The sequence below is a fragment of the Somniosus microcephalus genome, chromosome 3, assembly GCF_052327205.1.
Source record: "Somniosus microcephalus isolate GS21.2 chromosome 3, FLI_Smic_1.0, whole genome shotgun sequence".
Lineage (NCBI taxonomy): Eukaryota > Metazoa > Chordata > Chondrichthyes > Squaliformes > Somniosidae > Somniosus > Somniosus microcephalus.
In genome coordinates, this window is record NC_140989.1 from 173,685,101 (window position 1) to 173,707,857 (window position 22,757).

At 41.9% G+C, this 22,757-nt stretch overlaps 1 protein-coding gene across 14 annotated transcripts in view; it reads left to right on the plus strand.

The window, feature by feature from the left end:
* Positions 1 to 7,218, plus strand: part of LOC147121580 (mitogen-activated protein kinase kinase kinase kinase 3-like) — a 244,010-nt gene extending 236,792 nt beyond the window's left edge. For all 14 annotated transcript variants that reach the window (XM_085981929.1, XM_085981930.1, XM_085981939.1 and 11 more), the window contains 3 exons: positions 3,696 to 3,766; positions 4,304 to 4,359; positions 5,549 to 7,218. In XM_085981929.1, the coding sequence (XP_085838055.1) occupies positions 3,696 to 3,766; positions 4,304 to 4,359; positions 5,549 to 5,636 (215 nt within the window). In that variant the 3' untranslated portion in view covers positions 5,637 to 7,218. The remainder of the gene's footprint in view (positions 1 to 3,695; positions 3,767 to 4,303; positions 4,360 to 5,548) is intronic.
* Positions 7,219 to 22,757: the final 15,539 nt, after the last annotated feature.

The window sequence follows — 22,757 nt, forward strand, 5'->3', positions numbered from 1 at the left end:
CTTTTATAGATATGTGAAGAGAAAAAGATTGGTGAAGTCAAGCGTAGGTCCCTTGCAGTCAGAATCAGGGGAATTTATAATGGGGAACAAAGAAATGGCAGACCAATTAAATACATACTTTGGTTCTGTCTTCACAAAGGAGGACACAAATAACCTCCCAAAGATGTCGGGGAACATAGGGTCTAATGAAAGGGAGGAACTGATAGAAATCAGTATTTGTAGGGAAATGGTGTTAAGGAAATTGATGGGATTGAGGGCTGAAAAATCCCCAGGGCCTGATAATCTACATCCTAGGGTACTTAAGGAAGTGGCCCTAGAAATAGTAGATGCATTGCTGGTCATCATCCAAAATTCGATAGACTCTGGAACAGTATCCATGGATTGGAGGGTAGCTAATGTTACCCCACTGCTCAAAAAGGGTGGTAGAGAGAAAACGGGGAATTACAGACCGGTAAGCCTGACATCGGTAGTGGGGAAAATGCTGGAGTCCATTATAAAGGATGTAATAGCAGAGCACTTGGAAAAAAGTGACTGGATCGGACAAAGTCAACATGGATTTACAAAAGGTAAATCGTGCTTGACTAATCTACTGGAATTTTTTGAGGATATAACTGGTAAAATAGATACGGGAGAACCAGTGGATGTGGTGTATTTGGACTTTCAAAAGGCTTTCGATAAGGTCCTGCATAAGAGATTAGCGTGTAAAATTAAGGCACATGGGATTGGGGGCAAGGTATTGACTTGGATAGAGAACTGGTTGGCAGACAGAAAGCAGAGAGTTGGAATAAACGGCTCTTTTTCCGAGTGGCAGACAGGCAGGCAGTGGGGTACCGCAGGGATCGGTCCTTGGACCCCAGCTAGTCACAATATATATTAATGACCTGGACGAGGGAACTAGATCTAATATCTCCAAGTTTGCAGACGACACAAAGCTGGGTGGGCGTGTGTGCTGTGAGGAGGATGCTGAGAAACTCCAGTATGATTTCAGGTTTGGTGATTGGGCAGAAGCATGGCAGATGCAATATAACGTGGATAAATGCGAGGTTATCCACTTTGGTGTCAAAAAGGCGGATTATTATCTGAATGGCAATAGATTGGGAGAAGGGGAAGTGCAACGAGACCTGGGCGTCCTTGTGCACCAGTCGCTGAAAGTAAGCATGCAGGTGCAGCAGGTGGTTAAGAAGGCAAATGGTATGTTGGCCTTCGTAGCGAGAGGGTTCGAGTACAGGAACAAAGATGTCTTGCTGCAGTTGTACAGGGCCTTGGTGAGACCACACCTTGAGTATTGTGTGCAGTTTTGGTCGCCTTATCTGAGGAAGGATGTTCTTGCCATGGAAGGAGTGAAGCGAAGATTCACCAGGCTGATACCTGGGATGGCAGGAATGACGTATGAGGAGAGATTGGGTCGATTGGGCTTGTACTCGCTGGAGTTTAGAAGAATGAGAGGGGATCTCATTGAAACTTATAAAATTCTAACAGGACTAGACAGACTAAATGCTGGAAGGATGTTCCCGATGGTCGGGGAGTCCAGAACCAGGGGTCACAGTCTAAGGATAAGGGGTAAACCATTTAGGACAGAGATGAGGAGGAATTTCTTCACCCAGAGAGTGGTGAACCTGTGGAATTCTCTACCAAAGAAGGCAGTAGAGGCCAATCCATTAAATACATTCAAGAAGGAGTTGGATATATTTCTTAAGGCTAAAGGGATCAAGGGATATGGAGAGAAGGCAGGAACAGGGTACTGAATTTGGATGATCAGCCATGATCTCATTGAATGGCAGAGCAGGCTCGAGGGGCCGAATGGCCTACTCCTGCTCCTATCTTCTATGTTTCTCATAAGCCCTGCCAGACTCCTCATGGCAGTTAACGCCGCTGAAAGACGATTTAGCAGCAGCAAATACTGGCGTGATTTAGCGCGGGTGGCAGTGTGAGCAGAGAACTCCAAAGTGGATGAGCTGGTGTTAACTCGGCGTTGCACACTGACTGGCGTCGTGCTTCACCTCATTAAAATACTCGCGCTGATATCATTTAACAGCAGCGCTGATGACCTGCTGAAAATGGTGGCCTCTGTGATACCCGCCACCAGCTGGCAGAAGAGCGGCAACCACCGTTTTTTCACTTTCATGGCGCTAACGGGTGGCGCAAACCACCTGAATTTCTAGGCCCTAATTTCTTTAGTTTATCTTTAACACCATCTGGCATAAGAGAGACACCTTTGGTATTGGATGCGATGATATCAAAGCAGATAATATTAACTGCCTCTGCCTCTCCACTTTAAGAAGCCTTTTCAAAATCTGCCTCTCCAACCATCCCTTCCATCATCTCCCCTAACTCCTCTTCTATTGCTCAGCAGCTGTTTTTCCTCTTCTATAAGCTTTTCAGACATTTATTATGTTAAAGATACTATAAAATTTGCTAAATAGCAACAGGTCATATAGAACTTTGTCAAACTATTTTCAAAGTTTAGGTAATTACATTGTAGGGCTTGCCTATAGTCTGCTTGGGATGTCACTTCTCAAACAAGATAAAGGCAGTTCCTGGCATAGGAAATCTACTGCTGTTAATTCAAATCCCTTCCCCATCTTACCTTGGCTGTAACCTACAGGTGCACTCAGCTGACAAATCTGCCTGCAAGGGTCTGACTTGGTCAGGATTGGCATACCAGCAAGCCCACTGGCCAGGCTTTGTTCTGCAGTGTCATGTGATTACAGGCAGTCACTCAAGAGATCATGGTCCCATTCACACTTGAGCAACGAAGGACAGTTTGTGCCTTTGATTCCAGGACAAGATCTGTGGCTTATGGCATGGCAATGTTTAGCATCACTCATAGTTTTGGTACTCGAGCAGCAACCCAGAGGTTGAGAGTTCAAATCGCACCATAGCAACTTGTGAAATGGAATTCAATGAATCTGGTAATTTATGGTGTAGCACCAGAAAAATGACTAAGAAAGCTGCTGCATTGGCATAGAAACCTAACTTCACTTGGACACACAGGTTTCTGTACACCTTTTCTCAATTTCCCCAATCTCGTGTAAAACATAAGGGACAAGCACAAATGAAAGTTGTCCTGTTTATGCTCCGATTTTTCCAAGTAAACATTGGTTTTCAGACATACTGGCTGGTAGCAGGATCCCACTGCTCTACAGGATGATCTCTCGTGATGATCAAATGTTACTCCTGAACCTAAAAAGTTACAATTGACAGCCTGGCTGTTGAAAAACACATTTAGATTAGCTCCCTCAAGCTGCCCACTAATAGGACAACACAATGTTGAAAAAGTTTGTGCTCTGGTGTTCTTAAAAAGTTAGTTCTTTTGCATGTGATGTCCCTCTTTTTATTTGTTCCTGGGATGTGGGTGTCGCTGGCAAGGCCAGCATTTATTGCCCCTCTCTAATAATAAAGAAAGAAAAATAGATTTGCATTTATACAGCGCCTTTCACAACCACCGGACATCCCAAAGCGCTTTACAGCCACTGTTGTAAAGTAGGAAATAAGTGAGTAGTTTCACCATTTTTTTCAAAATGCAGTTCTGTTTAAGTTCACATTGTAGCTAGTCAGTCTTTCAAACACCTAAGCATGAATGTTTTATTCGTTGAAACGTAATCGTTAATGGCATTTTGGATTTGAACGGTTTAATGACTGACCTTGCCAGCTGAAACTCGGCAGACAATAATTTGCATTTCCCCTTTTATTAGTTTGTTTACAGGATAGTGTGCTCGCTTTCTGGAAACATGGAATGCAAGGAAGAAGTTTTAAGTCAAATGAGGTAAATGGAAACATATTCTTGTCTGTAACTTCTATTTGTATTGTACCTAACCTTTTGAATTTTTCATGAAAATAATTTGGCATTACCAACTTATTATAAATGGAAGCTCGAGCCACTTTAAATAGTGTTCAGTTAACATCATTAAACTTTGTAGACTGTCCTGTAATTACCAGTGATTTCCCAGTGAGCACAGTATTTATCTATTGGATGTGCTTTTATTGGATATGTTTACTTCCTTGTACATCTTAATCACAAGGAACAATATAAAACATTAAAATAACGAACACTCGCTCTCATATTGGTCATCTCACATTGGATTGTTTTACAGTGCAAAGCATCTTACATCTGTACTCGATTCATTCTCAGAACAAAACTTGATTTTGTACTTTAAGAATAGTAGAGTAATGGGGAAGAAGCAGATGCTTGTCAACTTCCGATACTTATTAAGTTGTCCAATTTGTTCTATACTAACACAGTTCAGTTAATATGTGTTACAAGTGTATTGCTTTTAATTCTGAAAAAAAATATTTTTTCTAGATTACACAAGAAATATGTGATAATTCAAGAATCTTCAAACTTTTAGGCTCTGACAGGTTAGTAAGGTGCAGACGTTGTGTAATAATGCTGCAAAAACATTTTACACATTCTGTATTTCAAAATAATTTAGCTATCACCACATCTGAACCTACTTCAGAACAGGTTTTCATTTTACTTTTGAGATGGAGGGAGGATGTGATGAAATGATTACCCTTTGTGCATTTTTTTTTTAATGTAAGTTTTCCTTCTATTTTCGGGTAGTGAAAAAAGCCTCAAGAAACTGGGTGGGCTGGGTTATAGTTAATAGATTGTAGATTTTGGTATTGTATAAATTCAGTGTGCTGCAGGAACAGACAATCCATATCCAGATGTGTGGATGAGCAACATTAAAATAATACAGTGGATAGAAATATGAGAGGTGGGGGTTATTTTTGAAAACTAGATTTAGAGTGGGCATATAATTTATTTGAGTTAATTTAAAAGTAAATTAATAGTACTTTAATATGCCTACTATCTTTGGTTGGTGCAATTAAGTTCACAGATGTCTCCATAAATATAGAACATGGCATTCCTTAGTCAACCTGTCGAGGGGTGTACTTTGGTGATGTCGGAAGGTGGTACCACAATCCCATGAACTGGCCATGGCCAGTAGGCTCGTCCCTTAATTGAAGCCTGATTGTCAAGGTCACTTGAGATTGGGATTTTAACTGTTCCTTTAGTTAGTATACAATTCTAACAATGATTAGATTGCCCAGGATTTTTTTTCTCCCTTCCTCCACTATAGACCTTATTGGTATGGGTGCAGTGCACCCACGTGTAACTACAATTCTTTATATACGAGCCCAAGAAAGTCATGTCTGGTTCAATCCAGAAAGTAGCAGAGACAATCCTGTTTTCACCCTACATCCATTCACACTTGTGCAATTTTCTACAAAGGGTTACTGGATAGCAAATAGTAAGAATCCCTGGAGTTTTTTTCCTTTCTGTCCTCCAACCCTCACCCATTGGACTTGGAGTTGCTGTGACCAATTGTTGTGCTGTCACTTGCCTTACTTGAGATATGTAAACTCAGCATATGTGGAGGATTGAATCCAGGATCTTCCTGGTGTGCAGAGCTCAGTAACACAGGGCAATGCCACTGTATCCTTGGGGAGTTGTACTTCTTTCTTTTAATTGAGATATGATTTGGATGCTGATTTAATAAAGAACATAAATTTATTAAATATGCTTTTTATTTCCTTGTAGGGTCGTGGTGCTGGAAAGTAGACCAACGGACAACCCGACTGCCAACAGCAACTTGTACATCTTGGCTGGCCATGAAAACAGCTACTAATTGCTGTCAGATTTTTGCATGGGAGTGTACATAGAAAATACACAACTGCTTTCTTCAGCATTGAAGAATGTTTGAGATTGTTCAGAAGCCACAGTACCGTCTATTTGTCGTAGACAAAACTAATCAATGTTTTATTTATTGTGGCATGAAACCTATGCGGAGGACATTTTAAGTGCCACAACCACCTTAATTTCAAAACGCTACACAAGTGCTTGGTTTACCATATGTAATCTATGTACATAAATGTGTAGTTTTATTTCAGTATGTACTTCATATTGTTGAAGTTGCACACTAACTCTTAATGTAGATAGTAGTGCATATGATGTACAGGTAAGTATCTTTACTGTACAGATGTGTAAAGGTTTGCATGATGCAAAACTTAATTTGGGTACTGCTTTTAAGGAATTATTTGGGTTTTACTTTATTCAGTTGAGATTAGTATATATTTTGCAGCAAGATATGAGCAGTATACCCATGTAATCATCTGACTAACACTGTTGTATTTTAAAGTGTAATTTAGATATGAATTGGAATAATCTTGAAGGGTTGTAATCTAAACCTTCATTCATTTGTATGCTTGTTGGTTTTAACAGTTTTGTTGCAAGTACACTGGTATTAAGTTTGCACAATAATGCTGATAAAATGTGATGTATTTTACTCACGTAGTTAAGTGGTGAACTGTGGGGCATCCATTTGGATTTAATTGTCCTATTTTCAAGAGTAGTAGAAGAGTGCTGCAGTTTAATAGCTGTTGATGTATTTTATATATCATGTTTTAAACACAAAAAAATTGGGTTGGCCAACTTTTATTATCCTGGTAACATCTGGATTTTACTTGGTAAAAAGTATATACGATAGTAGCCTTTCTCTGCTCTCAAGTCATGCTGCCCCATGCTGGCAAGACTCCAAAAGCAAATACGATTGTATTTTTTGTATATGGAAAATGAAAACACTGTAAAAAGCTTAAACTAACTATGGTACCAACATGCAAAATGTTCAGAAAATCTTGATTCATAAAATTATACACAACTTTTGATGTAACACTATACCATTGCATTAATATCATTCAGTAACACATTTTCAACTGCCAATAACTTTTGTAACTAAAACAAGAACTTGACATTTCTAAATGGTAGGGATTTGAAACATCCCATTTCAGTTTATCAATTGAAACTGTTCTTTGTGTAAGCCTCATTCTGCCAAATCTACAAACATACTTCAGCATTTCTCCCCAAACTGTTGTATGCTCCTTTACACATAGCAAAAGTTAGTTAAGTGTTTCTACCTCATGTAGATACTATTTTTGTGGGAAACACTCAGCACAAAAGCATTATTGGTATTAGAGATTTTCTTCTGATTCAGTCAAGTTGCAGTACCTAATATTTGTATAAAGTATCAACATAATTGCACATATGGGCTTGTTACTTTTTTATACATTTCCATGTTTTCATTTGGTTATGGTCATTGGGAACAAAATGTTTTGATTTGTGTTGATTAGCCAAATTACTGACATGATGCATTCAAATGTTTTCTGTTATGTATATACTGTAAAATAAATGCAAAAGGTTTACATTTTAAGGTTTTTTTTAAAGTATGCTGGTCTGAAATAATTTTTATATTAACTTAATTGCTTCCAACAATGCTCAACTTACCTTTTTGCTTAAAGCCAATTGTGGTGCTCCAATTACTGCCCTGACTCAAATCAGCTAATACATCACAGACTTGGGGTCTTGTCTGTATTGCTTAGTAATTGTACCATGCGGTGTATTCACCCACTAAGTCATCAAGTGAGCTATGTACTCTATTTTTATAACTCAAGTCTTTATGCAATAACTCACCTCTCTACCCCACCCCAACTGTCTGCAGTGCAGTGATGATTAGACATCTTGAGTGCAAGCACAGTGTAACCCTTAAGAAAGGAAAAGTTTAAATTCAATTCAACAGTTTACATTTTAATACAGGATAATAGAATCTTACTTTTTATCTTAGGGATGAGTGGTATTCATTTCAACAAGTTGTAACTTGAAATATGAACAGTGCAATGGAGATTAAATATTTGCAGGTTGTAGAAAATTATTTAGTACTTGTACTGGACTGCAGCAAATGAATTAATTATGTTTTGTATAACCTTTATTTAGCTATGTTTAATGTAGTGATGTGTTTTGGAAAACCTATAATATAATTTTTTTTTAAAACACAAGGTTAAAATGGGAATTGCCATTCAGACCAAATACCTCACCTGTCATATAGTTCATGTAACAAAGACAGTCCTCATCCTTTTATGATTTATCTAGTAAAGAACCTGAGTGACGTATGTTGTCTGACAACAACCTTTTTCCAACAGTGGTCACCTGTACAGTGATGAAAACTGTTCAAATTGAAGTACAGCATCTGAAGAAAATAGGAATACCCAGGGAAGAGCATTTGCAAAATGGCAATGGCTGAAACCAAAAAGTATTTTTACCATTTGATTATGCAGCATAGTATATACCATGCAACTTTTAGGTATGGACTGCTGCTTATTTATAGTTAAGAATTGCATTCAACACTGGGACATATTAGAACTTTAACTTTTAAAATTCAATATTTTACAATTAAGTGCTGATTGCCATGGTATTTACTTTATGTTCAGTTTAAAAGCCTGGAGAATTTACTGCAGTCAGATATTTCAGAATTTATATATTAGGTTTAAAGTGACATTGCATATTAAAACATATTTAATGGTTTTTATGACATTTCATATCGTATGTATATGCTTGAAGAAGCTCTGAGGAAGTCCACAAGAGTATGTTGGTGCCTTTTAACTTGTGCCTTGAAAAACATTCTTTCCAACCACCACTAAGTTTGGCATCACCAAACCATTAATACTTGATCTCATGTTCAATCTTACTATTTTCAACCTTAATGGGGTCATGCAGTATGAGCTTTGGCCCATCAATGTTTGTAAATTTTAAAAACCCTACATAGATAGCGACACTTTGTAAAGTTGCCAGACAAAACATACACTCTTCCACATTCATTGAACTTCTGTATACAAACAGAAAATTATCATCCTATTCAAAGAGAGGGGAAATCACCAAGGAACACTGTCTATTTAGTAACTTCCCACCATGTATGATCAATACTAGTGTGTGCATGTGCTGAGTACTTTCTCTCATCGGCAGATTATTGTTGTCCTCTACATTGGGAAAGATTAAATTGAGTATTCCTGTGATGGCTGGTTAAGAACATAAGAAATAGGAGCAGGATTAGACCATTCATGGCTGATCTTCAACCCCAACTCCATCTTCCCGCACTATTCCCCATATCCCTTGATATCCAAAAATCTATTGATCTCTGTCTTGAATATATTCAACGTCTGAGCATCCACAGCCCGCTGGGGTAGAGAATTCCTAAGATTCACAACCCTTTGAGTAAAGGAAATTGTTCCTTATCTCTACTAAATGGCTGACCCCTTATTCTGAGACTGTGACCCCTAGTTCTAGACTCCCCATCCAGGGGAAACATCCTCCCAGCATCTACCTTGTCAAGCCCCATAAGAATTTTATACGTTTCAATGAGATCACCGCTCATTCTTCTAAACTCGAAATATGGGCCTCGTCTACTCAATCTCTCCTCATTGGACAATCCCCCCCCCCATACCAGGAATCCATCTAAGGCAGGGAGTAGCTGGGCCATACAGATCAAGAAGATTCAAGACCTCACTTCCTGGTTTCTGCTGTCATATAGGGTTGTGATAGGAGTGCTACAAATCGTCATAATCATAGAAATTTACAGCACAGAAGGAGGCCATTTGGCCCATCTTGTCCATGCCGGCCGACAAAGAGCTATCCACCCTAATCCCACTTTCCAGCACTTGGTCTGTAGCCTTGCAGGTTATGGCACTTCAAGTGCATATCCAAGTACTTTTTAAATGTGATGAGGGTCTCTGCCTCTACCACCCTTTCAGGCAGTGAGTTCCAGACCCCACCCCCCAAACCCCATCCTCTGGGTGAAAATTCCCTCTAAACTTCCACCCAATTACTTAAAATCTATTCCCCCTGGTTATTGACCCCTCTGCTAAGGGAAATAGGTCCTTCCTATCCACTCTATCTAGGCCCCTCATAATTTTATACACCTCAATTAGGTCTTCCCTCAGCCTCCTCTTCCAAAGAAAACAACACCAGCCTATCCAATCTTTCCTCATAGCTAAAATTCTCCAGCCCAAGTAACATCCTCGTAAATCTCCTCTGCACCCCCTGTAGTGCAATCACATCCTTCCTGTAATGCGGTGACCAGATCTGCACGCAATATTCTACCTGTGGCCTAACTAGTGTTTTATACAGTTTAAGCATATCCTCCCTGCTCTTATATTCTATGCCTTGGCTAATAAAGGCAAGTATCCCGTATGCCTTTTTAACCACCTTATCTACCTGTCCTGCTGCCTTCAGGGATCTATGGACATGCACTCCAAGGTCCCTCTGATCTTCTGCACTTCTCAGTGTCTTAACATTTATAATATATTCCCTTGCTTTGTTAGCCCTCCCCAAATGCATTACCTCACACTTCTCCAGATTAAATTCCATTTGACACTGTTCTACCCACCTGACCAGTCCATTGATATCTTCCTGCAGTATGTAGCTTTCTTAATCATTATCAACCACACAGCCAATTTTTGTATCATCTGCAAATGTCTTAATCATACTTCCTACATTCAAGTCCAAATCATAGATATATACCACAAAAAGCTATGTTAGGGAGGAGACAATTTGATAGGGTTCTCTCTTCCCCTCCCTCCCCATCGTTATCGACTAACCCCCACTGGAAGTATACGTGTGGATGTCAGGTGAGGACACTGTTGGACTCTGCTCTGATGCTTGTAGTAAAGTAGCCTGGCAACACTAACTGTTTAGGCTCCCACAGGAGGTATGAACAAGGAGGACCATTGGAACAAGTGGAATCCACATCTCAGCTAGGGGTCAATGTCTTCAGGAGGAATATAAGAACATAAGAAACAGGAGTAGGCCAATCGGCCCCTCGAGCCTGCTCCGCCATTCAATAAGATCATGGCTGATCTGATCCTAACTGCCAATCTACTATCACAGAACCATCTCCTGAATCTAACAGAATTAGACACACGAAATAGGAGCAGGATCAGGTTACACGGCCCCTGGGCCCGCTCCGCTACCCACAGGGCCATGACCGATCCGAACCTAGACTCGTCCAAATTCCTGCCCGCTCCCCGTAACCCTTAATTCCCTTCTAGGAAAGTGTCTATTTGTGTTTTAAATTTATGTAATGATGTAGCTTCTACAGCTTTTTGGGGCAGCATATTCCATGGACCTACCACCCTCTGAGTGAAGTAGTTCCTCCTCATCTCAGTTTTGAAAGAGCAGCCCCTTATTCTAAGACTATGCCCCCAGTTCTAGTTTCACCCATCATCGGGAACATTCTCCCCGCATCTACCCGATCCAACCCCTTCACAATCTTATATGTTTCAATAAGATCGCCTCTCTTCTGAACTCCAATGAGTAGAGTCCCAATCTACTCAACCTCTCCTCATATGTTCATCCCCGGGATTAACCGAGTGAACCTTCTTTGTACTGACTCGAGAGCAAGTATGTCTTTTCTTAAGTATGGACACCAAAACTGTATGCAGTATTCCAGGTGCGGTCTCACCAATACCTTGTACAACTGAAGCAATACCTCCCTATTTTTATATTCTATCCCCCTAGCAATGAAAGCCAACATTCCATTGGCTTTCTTAATCACTTGCTGCACCTGTATACTAACCTTTTGAGTTTCGTGCACCAGCAGTTTTCCAGTCTGCCGGGGCCGAGTCCAGGGAGTTCTGGAAAATTATTACCAATGCATCCACAATCCCTACCGCCACTTCCCTCAAGACCCTAGGATGTAAGCCATCCGGTCCAGGTGATTTATCCGCCTTGAGTCCCATTATTTTACCGAGTACCACTTCCTTAGTGATTTTGATCGTGTTTAGCTCCTCCCCCCCATAGCCCCCTGTTTGTCCAGTGTTGGGATATTCTTAGTGTCCTCTACTGTAAAGACTGATACAAAATATTCAGTGTTTTTGCCATCTCCATATTTCCCACCATTAATTTCCCGGTCTCATCCTCTAAGGGACCAACATTTACTTTAGCCACCCTTTTGCTTTTTATATAACTATAAAAACTCTTACTACCTGTTTTTATATTTTTTGCTAATTTACTTTCATAATCTATCTTCCCTTTCTTAATTAATCTTTTTGTTATTTTTTGCTGTCTTTTAAAGTTTTCCCAATCCTCTATCCTCCCACTAGATTTGGCTACCTTATATGCCCTTGTTTTTAGTCGAATACTATCCTTAATTTCTTTACTTAGCCACGGATGGCTGTCTTTTCTTTTACACCCTTTTCTCGGTGGAATATATATTTTTTTGGAAGTTGTAAAATAACTCCTTAAATGTACACCACTGATCATGTATCGTCTTACCCTTTAATCTATTTTCCCAATCCACTCTACTCAATTCCGCTCTCATACCTTCATAGTCTCCTTTATTCAAGCTTAGCACGCTTGTTTGAGATCCAACCTTCTCACCCTCTAATTGAATATGGAATTCAACCATGTTATGGTCACTCATTCCAAGGAGATCCTTTACTCGGACATTTTGAATTAATCCTGTCTCGTTACACAGGACCAGATCTAAGGTTGCTTGCCCCCTGGTCGGTTCAGTTACATACTGCTCAAGAAACCCATCCCTAATACACTCAATGAACTCATCCTCAAGGCAGCCCTGCCCAATTTGATTTGTCCAATTAATATGATAGTTAAAATCCCCCATAATTATAGATGTTCCCTTATTACAAGCCTCAACTATTTCCTGATTGGTACTCTGTCCAACAGAGTTGCAACTGTTCGGAGGCCTATAGACTACGCCCACTAGTGTTTTTTTCCCCTTATTATTCCTTACCTCCACCCAAACTCTTTCATTATCCTGATCTTTTGACCCAATATCATTTCTCTGTATTACAGTGATTCCTTCCTTTATTAACATGGCCACCCCACCTCCCCTTCCTTCCTGCCTGTCCTTCCTGATCGTTAAATAACCTGGTATGTTTAATTCCCAGGCATTGTCACCCTGCAGCCATGTTTCTGTAATGGCCACAAGATCATACCCATATGTAGTTATTTGTGCCATTAACTCGTCTATTTTGTTACGAATGCTACGTGCATTCAGATAGAGAACTTTCAAATATGTTTTGTGACACTTAGTTCCTGCTTTTGCCCTTTTTATTACTTTACCTTTTACTCCATACCTTCTGCCCCTTCCTGACACGCTCTGGTTTTTAATTTCCCCACTGCTACCTAAGTCTATGACCTTCTCTGTCATTTTTATTATTTGCTCTCTAGGAACCTCCCCCCCCACTAGTTAGTTTAAAGCCCTCTCTACAGCCCTAGTTATATGATGCGCCAGGACTCTAGTCCCAGCACTGGCCAAGTGAAGCCCGTCCCAACGGAACAGCTCCCTCCTGCCCCAGTACTGGTGCCAGTGTCCCAGGAAGCAAAACCCATTTCTCCCACACCAGTCTTTGAGCCACGCATTTAACTCTCTAATTTTATTTGTCCTAGTCAAATTCGCTTGTGGCTCAGGTAATAATCCAGAGATTATTACCCTTGAGGTTCTGTTTTTTTAATTTGACCCCTAGCTGCTCATACTCCTTTAACAGAACCGGCTTCCTAGTCCTATCTACGTCGTTTGTACCAACATGGACCACGACAATTGGATCCACCCCCTCCCACTGCAAGCTTCTTTCCAGCCCAGAGGAGATGTCCTTAACCCTGGCACCGGGTAGGCAACACAGCCTACGGGACTCTCGCTCTCGGCTGCAGAGAACTCTATCTATCCCCCTAATAATACTATCCCCTACCACTACAACATTTCTATTTACTCCCCCCTCTTGAATAGGAGGAAAAAGTTCACTCATTTATTGATTCATTTTTTTACATGGCAGACTACAGGGAAAGCTGCAAATATGAGTGGAATCATATCCCAAGAGTCAGCGCTTTAAGAAGAGAACAAAAACACTTTTTTAGTTCACAAAGGCGTCTTGCAATCTGTCTGTGTCATCTTGTGCTAATCAATATAAACTGCATATTAGTATTGGTCCACCTCAGTCATATCACTGCTATTCTGCCCATGCCTTTGGTAATACTGGCTTCAAGTTTCATAATCTGTAAATGCCATGGATTCTTCATAATGACATTCATATCAGGAAGTGTGAAGTCTGCTTGAAACTTGGCATAAGGGCTTCTATGTGATCAAGACGGTTGTATAAGGTGCCATCTTGATTACAAGGATAGTAAAGCTTTATTCCTCCAGTTGCAATGAAGCATCAGGTTCTAACTGCGGAACCACTCCTCCACTCAAAAAAAAAAAAAAAAATACTGAATTTTCCAGAATATTCTGACAAGGATGCACAGGCCAAATCAAATTCCACACAACTTTTAATCAAGAAGGTATTGAGGTCCTTTAATTACTTAAGTACTCTCTGGGTGGTGCAGACTCTATTCGGCTTGATGTATTTATCTTGAAGCCTTCCCAGGCTTTTGCCAGCAACCGCTACAGGTCTGACAATTGACCCAGTGCTGCACAATGCTAATTTTATGTGTATGATCAGAACTTCTAAATTTACTCTCCCAGTGGAGTCTTTTGAGTATTATTTGAAGCTCAGTCAGCACTGATGTCAATTCGGCTTGATTCTGATGCACACTCATTAAGAGGCTGTCGAGTGCTAAATGCACCCAATAACACCAGCATGTATCTTTAAAAGAAAAGGCTGTCTCAGTGAGCTTCATCTAAGTGGTTATCTAAAGGGATCTTGCAGAGCAATGTGATTATCTTTTGAGAGTTTGACCTATCATAGCTGTGTTCACTATGATAGTTTACAGCTGATCCCTTCTGTGCAAGGCTACCCAAAGGGTGTTGACCCCAACCTCAATGCTGGGGTATAGAGTGGATTTGGCTTGCCCTGTGTGTGAGATCTATTAGTTTTGGGCAATTTGACCAGTGCTAGTGACCATTTCCTGCCTTCCGTTACCAGACCCTCTTCTCCTTTCCCCCCCCCCCCCCCCAAGCTCTGATGAAGGAGCAGGAGATTTATCTTTTAAAAGGCCATTTCAGGCAAAAATCTTGAGGTCACAGTATGCTACAATTTTGATGAATTTAATAAACAAATTCCATTTCAGGTGAGGGTCCAACCACCTGAGTAGTCTAGTACCAACAAGGATTCCATTGCCTTGATGGATGAGTGTTTTTCAGACTGGAGGGAGGTATACAGTAGTGTTCCCCAGGGATCAGTATTAGGACCACTGCTCTTTTTAATCTATATTAATGACCTGGACTTGGGTATACAGGGCACAATTTCAAAGTTTGCAGATGACACGAAACTCCGAAATGTATTAAACAGTGAGGAGAATAGTAACAGACTTCAGGAGGACAGAGACTGGTGAAATTAGCAAACACATGGCAGATGAAATTTAAAGTAGAAAAATGTGAAGTGATGCATTTTGGTAGGAAGAATGAGGAGAGGTAATATAAACTAAATGGTACAATTTTAAAGGGGATGGAGGAACAGAGACCTCGGGTGTATATGTACACATTTTTGAAGGTGGCAGGAGAAGTTGAGAAGGCTGTTTTAAAAATAAATAATAATCGTACGGGATCCAAGGCTTTATTAATAGAGGCACAGAGTAAAAAAAAACAATGAAATTATACTCAACCTTTATAAAACGGTGGTTAGGCCTCAGCTGCAGTATTGTGTTCAATTCTGGGTACCACATTTTAGAAAGGATGTTGAAGCTTTGGAGCGGGTGCAGAAGAGATTTACTAGAATGGTACCAGGGGTAAGGGACTTTTGTTATTTGGAGAGACTGGAAAAGCTGGGTTGTTCTCCTTAGAGCAGAGGAGGTTAAGAGGAGATTTGATTGGTGTTCAGAATTGTGAACTGTTTTGATATTGAATAAGGAGAAACTGTTTCCAGTGGCCGAAGGGTCGGCAACCAGAGGAGACAGATTTAAGGTGATGGGCAAAAGAACCAGGGGCAACATAAGGGGAAAAAATAACAGTGAGTTGTTGTGCTCTGGAATGCACTGCCTGAAAGGGTGGTGGATCCAGATTCAATAGTAACTTTGAAAAGGGAATTGGATAAATAGTTGAAGGGAAAGGAATTTCAGGGCTATGAGAAATGAGCAGGGGATAGCTCTTTCAAAGAGGCAGTACAGGCAAGATTGGGCGAATGGCTTCCTTCTGTGCTGTATCATTCTATGATCTGCTGTCCTGTAGCATGCAACTCGACTGCTTAAGGAGTGACTGACACCATTGAACCCAAGTAGATACCTGGGGCAGACCCCAATTTGTAATGCTCATCAATGCTGTTTCTTGAAATGTGGATTATAAGTCTTGTATCCAGTTCAAATGCTTTATTGGCATGAAAGTTTACAGAGAACCATATTGCCAAAGCTTACATAGCAAAAAGGTACAGTTTTCCAACATTCTGTAGGTGTCAATCGATTTGACATTTGTTGGGTATATACAATATTACTTTTAAACAATATTAATTTTAAACAGTCTTTCTACTTCATTTGGTACGTTCAATATTAATTTTAAACAGTCTTACTTTTAAACAGTCCTCAGGTTGTGACATGTTGTTACATATTTAGCCCCAAGGTATGGTCTGTCTCCTTCTCCTAGGACTAATCTCAATTTTGACAGATCATCCAATTCCTTGAAATCTGGGGTTGTTTGGCTTAGCTTGTTGAATAATATGTTTCTTGATGTGTTGAATTTTTCGCATTTTAGGAGGAAATGCATTTCTGTTTCAACCTCGCCAGCCAGACATTGATCGCATATTCTATTCTCTCTAGGCTGCCAGGATTTCTTGTATCCCCTCTCTTTGCTCCACCTCTCTTCTATCTCTCCCCCACCTTTCTTGCCCCTCCACCTCTCCTTCCCCACAACTCTCTCCCTGCCCCCTTTCTCCTTCCCCTCACACTCCCTCTTCCACTGGCACCCTCACTCACTCCCCAATTACCTCTCCCTCCCCTCTTCGCACTTACCCTACCCTTCCCCCTCAGTCTCCACGCACTTTCCCTCCTCTGTCTCCCTCCCTTCCCTGCACTTTCCCTCGCCTTACTCTCCCCTCACTTTCCTTCCCCTCTCCCTCCACCCCGCACTTTCACTTCCCTTACTTTCCTCCTCGCTCTCCCTCCCCGCACGTCCCCTCCTCGCTCTCCCTCCCCGCACGCCCCCTCCTCGCTCCCCCTCCCCGCACGTCCCCTCCTCCCTCTGCTCTGAGGAGAGGGAGGTGGCGGGGTAGGGAGGCGTGCTAATGGCTAGTATTTCCATGGAAACGGCGGTTGGCTGCTTCGCGCGGAAAAAAAGGTTGGCAGCCGTTCGCTTTCTTTCGGCGGGTGCTGCTGTTGGAAATGTGAACAACAGACAGCAAACAAAAGTGAGGTACTTCTATGGCAGTAGTTAATGAATCAGCGGGTGTGGGTTCTGACCAGTTGTTTCTGGGAACCCTGGCTGGTGTTTGCCGTGTGTGGGGCACGGTTTCCCTCCCGCTGGGCTGGGCGGGGCTCCGCTGTTTGCGGCCAGTGTGGCGCCGGCTCTCCGGTACCACCGCCGCTCCCCACACCACAGTACAGCACTGCTCTGCCCGCGGGCCGCCACCTCCACTGCTCGCTGTGGAAGTAGAGATTGTGATATGTTCGCGCACCTTACCAGGAATCCTTCATACTTGTGCCTTTTTAGTGACAGATGAGTGTAGCGCTCAAGTTCCATATACATGGAGATTGTTGGACCATCTCCAACAAGGGGGAAAACTAACCACCTCCCCTTGACATTAAATGGACTTATCATTGCCAAATCCCCCACCATCAACACCCTGGGGGTCATTGTTGACCTGAAACTCAACTGGTCCAGCCACATAAATACTGTGGCTACAAGAGCAGGTCAGAGGCTAGGTAGTCTGTGGCGAGTGTCTCACCTCCTGACTCCTCAAAGCCTTTCATAATCATAATCAACTTTATTGTCATTGTTAGTGCACAAGTGCAGTACAACGCAATGTAGGCTTGCGGCTCCCGAGAGTGTACATTTAGATTAAGACATTTAAACATTCAACATTCATTTGGCTTGTAATACATTAACATAAACAACATAAAGTGCATTGGCAGATGTGCAGGCTTTAGAGTTTATTTGTGGAGTTCAGTAGGATGACAGCCCTGGGAAAGAAGCTGTTCCTGAATCTGGTCGTTCGGGTGCGAATGCATCTGTAGCGTCTCCCAGATGGCAGGGGGGCGAACAGACTGTGGCTGGGGTGGGTTGGTCAGTGACCTCCGTAAACAGCGTTTCTGATAGATGTTCTCTATGGTCGGTAGCCGGGTGCCGGCAATGCGTTGGGCAGTTTTGACTACCCGCTGCAGGGCTTTCCGGCCATAGGAGCTACAGCTGACATACCATACTGTGATACAGTTCGTCAGGATGCTCTCTATTGTGCAGCGGTAAAAGTTAGAGAGGATCAGGGGTGACAGGTTACATCCCTTCAGCCTCCTTAGGGCAGCACGGTGGCATAGTGGTTAGCACTGTTGCCTCACAGCGCTAGGGACCCGGGTTCGAATCCGGCCTCGGGTGACTGTCTGTGTGGAGTTTGCACATTCTCCCCGTGTTTGCGTGGGTTTCCTCCGGGTGCTCCGGTTTCCTCCCACAGTCCAAAGATGTGCGGGTTAGGTTGATTGGCCATGATAAAAATTGACCCTTAGTGTTAGGGGGGATTAAATACGCGCGGTTACGGGGATAGGACTTGGGTGGGATGGCTGTCGGTGTAGGGACCGGGTGCTAGGGTTTGGATGATCAGCCATGATCTCGTTGAATGGCGGAGCAGGCTCGAAGGGCCGAATGGCCTACTCCTGCTCCTATCTTCTATGTTTCTATGTTTGTCAAATCAATTGAGTTGAAAGTCCCAGAGATCATGTTTTGGCTGTACACTGGCTTAATAAGGCTGCACCTGCAGTGCTGTGTATCGTTCTGATTGCTGCAATATAAGGGAGTCAACCAAGCCCTAGAAGCAGTGCAGAGGAAAGCAACAACATCTTCCCTGGTGTTAAAAGCAAGATCAAAAATAACTTGATACATTAAGGCACTTTAGCCTCGAAAAGATACAACTCAAGCAGACGTTAGAGTATATATACCAATAATAATCCATTCGTGCTCCAGGATTGTGCACAGTTGTTATCAGCTATGGCTCCAGAGGGTAACCCTGATCTCCGAGGACTCATCTGAGACTTACCTTATGGAATGAAAGAGTGCTAGCAATGCTGGATTATTTTTAAATGAAAGCATTGTGGCAGCTGCCAGGGAAGTAAGCATTCATTTGCATGATGTGGTGGTTCTGGTTACAAACGAGCTGGACAATGAGAATGAAATCTTCCTGTTGGTGTAAGTGGTAGCGTTAGTGATGTTCCCATTGGCAGCCTGCAATGATAGTCTTGCATCAAAATTAATATAGGCAAATGAATTAAATCATAGCCTAAAAGGAAAATGCTCTAAATTCTCCAATAATAGACAGGCCTGATTAATTCATCCCTCCGGCATTCAAATTCATCACTGAATATGGCACTTGTCCACAGGAAACCCCTATAGGTAGCAATTTGGTCTTTGCACTTGTAGCGCAGCAGTTTGATTTTAATCTTGTTACCAAAGATTCAAAAGGAATCATTGTTTACGTACAGGAAACTCTCGTTTAAACGACACCTAAATATCTGGAATTCTGTATTAACTGGCAAAATTCTCGCTCCGAAAACAGCACCTCAATAACCGGCAATGTTGCCGAGTCCGAGTCTCCCGCGGTGGCCGAGTTAGTCAGTGGGGGTAGTTCTCCAAACTGCCACTACTCGGCTTCTTGGCGCTGTCGGGAGTCAGAACACCTCAAACCCCCTGTAACAGGAGTCTGACTCTCCCGCGCTGCCGGTAGTCTCTCCTGATCCGCCATTTTACAGGGGTATTGTGTGTCTCCCACGCTGCTGATAGTCATTGCATTGCATTATGGAAATCCCAAAAGTTGATCCAAGCAAAAGGAAGAGAGTGGTAATTTTAAAACAGAAAATCGACATATGCCAACGACTAGAAAGGGGAGAGAAGCGTATCAACCTTATGAATGAATTCAAAATCGGTTCGTCAACAATCTATGACATCAAATTGCAGAAGGATGAGCTGCTCAAGTTTTATTCAAGCTCGGAGACATCTAAGGGTGTAGAGAAACACCGTACGCTTCGTAAGCCTAAGCTTGAGCTGGATACCGTGCTTTGAGTGTTTTTTTTTAAGTGTTCAGAGGGTGTTCCGATTTCCGGACCCATGCTAACCGAAAAAGCGAAGGATTTCTACGCAAAGATGGAGCTCACTGACAAGTGTGCTTCCTCTGAGGGATGGCTAACGTGCTTCAAGGTACGGCACGGGATACGACGACTCGATATCTGGGAGAAGAAATCAGCTGATCACAACGCCACAGAAGAATACTGTGATTATTTCAATCGGATTGTGCAACATGATTTGTCGCCAGCACAGCTATACAAAGCTGATGAAACTGGCTTATTTTGGAGGTTTTTGCCAGAATCAACGCTTGCTGGGGTTAGTGAGGCTAATGCTTCAGGTTACAAGAAAAATGAAGATCGTGTAACCGTGCTAACATGTGTGAATGCTGCTGGATCACACCGGGTTAAACTTCTTGTCATTGGGAAGTATAAAAATCCCCATGCATTTAAAAATGTGAGGCACTTACCTGTTGAGTACAAAGCTCAAAGAAATGCTTGGATGGATAAGGAAATCTTTTCGAATTGGTTCCATCATATTTTTGTTCCATCTGTGAGGGAACATTTCCATAGAATAGGGAAACCTGAAGATAGCAAATGCATTTTATTGCTTGATAATTGTAGAGCCCATCCGCATGAATCCGAGTTGGTTTCGGGTAATATTTTCACCATTTATTTGCCACCAAATGTAACTTCTCTCATACAACCCATGGACCAGGGCATTATCCAAAATCTCAAGTGTCATTACAAGAAAGACTTCCTACGTAAACTGATAAGCCAAGATGACAATATTCACGCATTTCAGAAGGAATACAATCTTAAAGATGCCATCTTTAATGCTGCATGTTCCTGGAACTTGGTGAAAGGTCACACTTTGAGACAAGCCTGGCGCAAATTGTGGCCTTCTGTAATGTTTGCTGAAGGTTCTTCAGAGGGCGAATTTCATGGGTTCAATGTTCGTCCCGTTCGTCCCAAGAGGAGTACAATAATGGAAATGGCTGGCATGGTGAAAAATGTAGGCCCAGCAAACCCTCTACGTCACCTCAGTGAAAGTGATATTGAGCAGTGGGTTGATGCAGATAGAGAAGTTGCTGTTGTGCATATGTTAAGTGATGATGAAATAATGGAGAATGTTTTGAATCCAAAGAAAGAAAAGGAAAGTGAGATGGAAAGTGAAGAGGATGAGATTTCTGAAGAGATGATGATTTTTTGGGCTAAAGCTGCAGAAGATTTTGCTTCATTCCTCAAATTTGCTGAAAGGCATCCTTGCTATTCTGCCCAAGAAGTTATGCACCTCCATATTCTGCATTCCACCTTTCTACAAAAAAGGCAAGAGTCCACTAAGCACGCAGACATCCGGGACATGTTTAGGAAAGCTTCCAAAAGAGTTGAAACATAGAAACATAGAAGATAGGAGCAGGAGTAGGCAATTCGGCCCCTCGAGCCTGCTCCGCCATTCAATGAGATCATGGCTGAACATCCAAATTCAGTACCCTGTCCCTGCTTTCTCCCCATATCATCCCCTTAGCCTTAAGAAGCAGTGGAAGTGCATGATCCTGATGACCCAGCTGACATGGATATTCCTGATGAACCAGTTGACTTGGAATAAATGTACAGTCAACAACAGTACTTTATACTGTACTGTACAGTCGTTTAATTACATAACAGTAAAACAAAACTTATAAAGAGTTATGGATTATCCTCGACTGGCAGTACTGTACTTAATCAAGCATCTTCCACCATCCATTTAACACAACATTCTGTAGGTGAGTACCCAATTATTGTATACTGCACATTTCTTGAATTTTTTTATTTTTCTTTGTTAAAAATAGCCTCGGTAGATAACCCTCCGGAAATTTTGATAAATCGGCAACATGCCGGTCCTGTCGGTGCCGGATAAAAAAGAGTTTCCTGTAAACATTTGTTCATACAACTTGGTGAGAAAACACTATTTTCCAGGAACAAATCATTCTTTCCGGATTCTTTCACTGCTCCCTCACTTCCACACCCTTGCACCCACATAGAAACAGCATACTGTTTTATGAAGTAAGTTTTGAAATGAAAGCATTGTATGCCCTTGGGATTCTTTATATTTGCAATTTATGTTCATTAAAGTGCCCATGTGTTTATTTACAAGAACCAGTCAAAATGCACTTGACTGTCCCTCGGGTGATCGCTTGAAAACTTGTCCCCCTTCAACCCTGTGCTGCCCGATCTCATATTCCACCCCCAGTTCAACAAAACCCCAGGTTTCCCCTCTGCAGTGCTGCCAAAAAAGTGATTTCCAACCCCAAGGTTCCCTCTCCAACACTGTCAAACCCCAGGACCACCATCTCCGAGCCTTGGACCTCGTCTCAGTTCTGTCAAACTTGAGGATCCTCACCCTATACTATCAAACCTCAGGGCCACCTCTTCAGTGCTACTAGACCTCAGGACCCTCCCCAATGCTGCCAAACCTCAAGACCCCTACAGTAGTGCTACCAATCCTCTGGCTCTGTAAGGGGTTTCGTCCTCGAGAGGTTTCTCTCTCTAGAGGCCTCTCTCTCTTGCACAGTAAACCTTGAGTGGTTCGACCCACTCGCCCCTTAGATTCTATACTCTGGGCTTAGGTTCAGGAACTACAATGTAGAGAAAACTCTTGTAGACCAAGTTTGATGAAACAAAATGAAATTTTATTGCATAAGGAAAAATATTAAATCAAATGCAAGCAGATAAGGAAGTACATGGGAGGGAAAAACACAAACAAATCATAACGACACAGTACTAACTGAAGCAAATA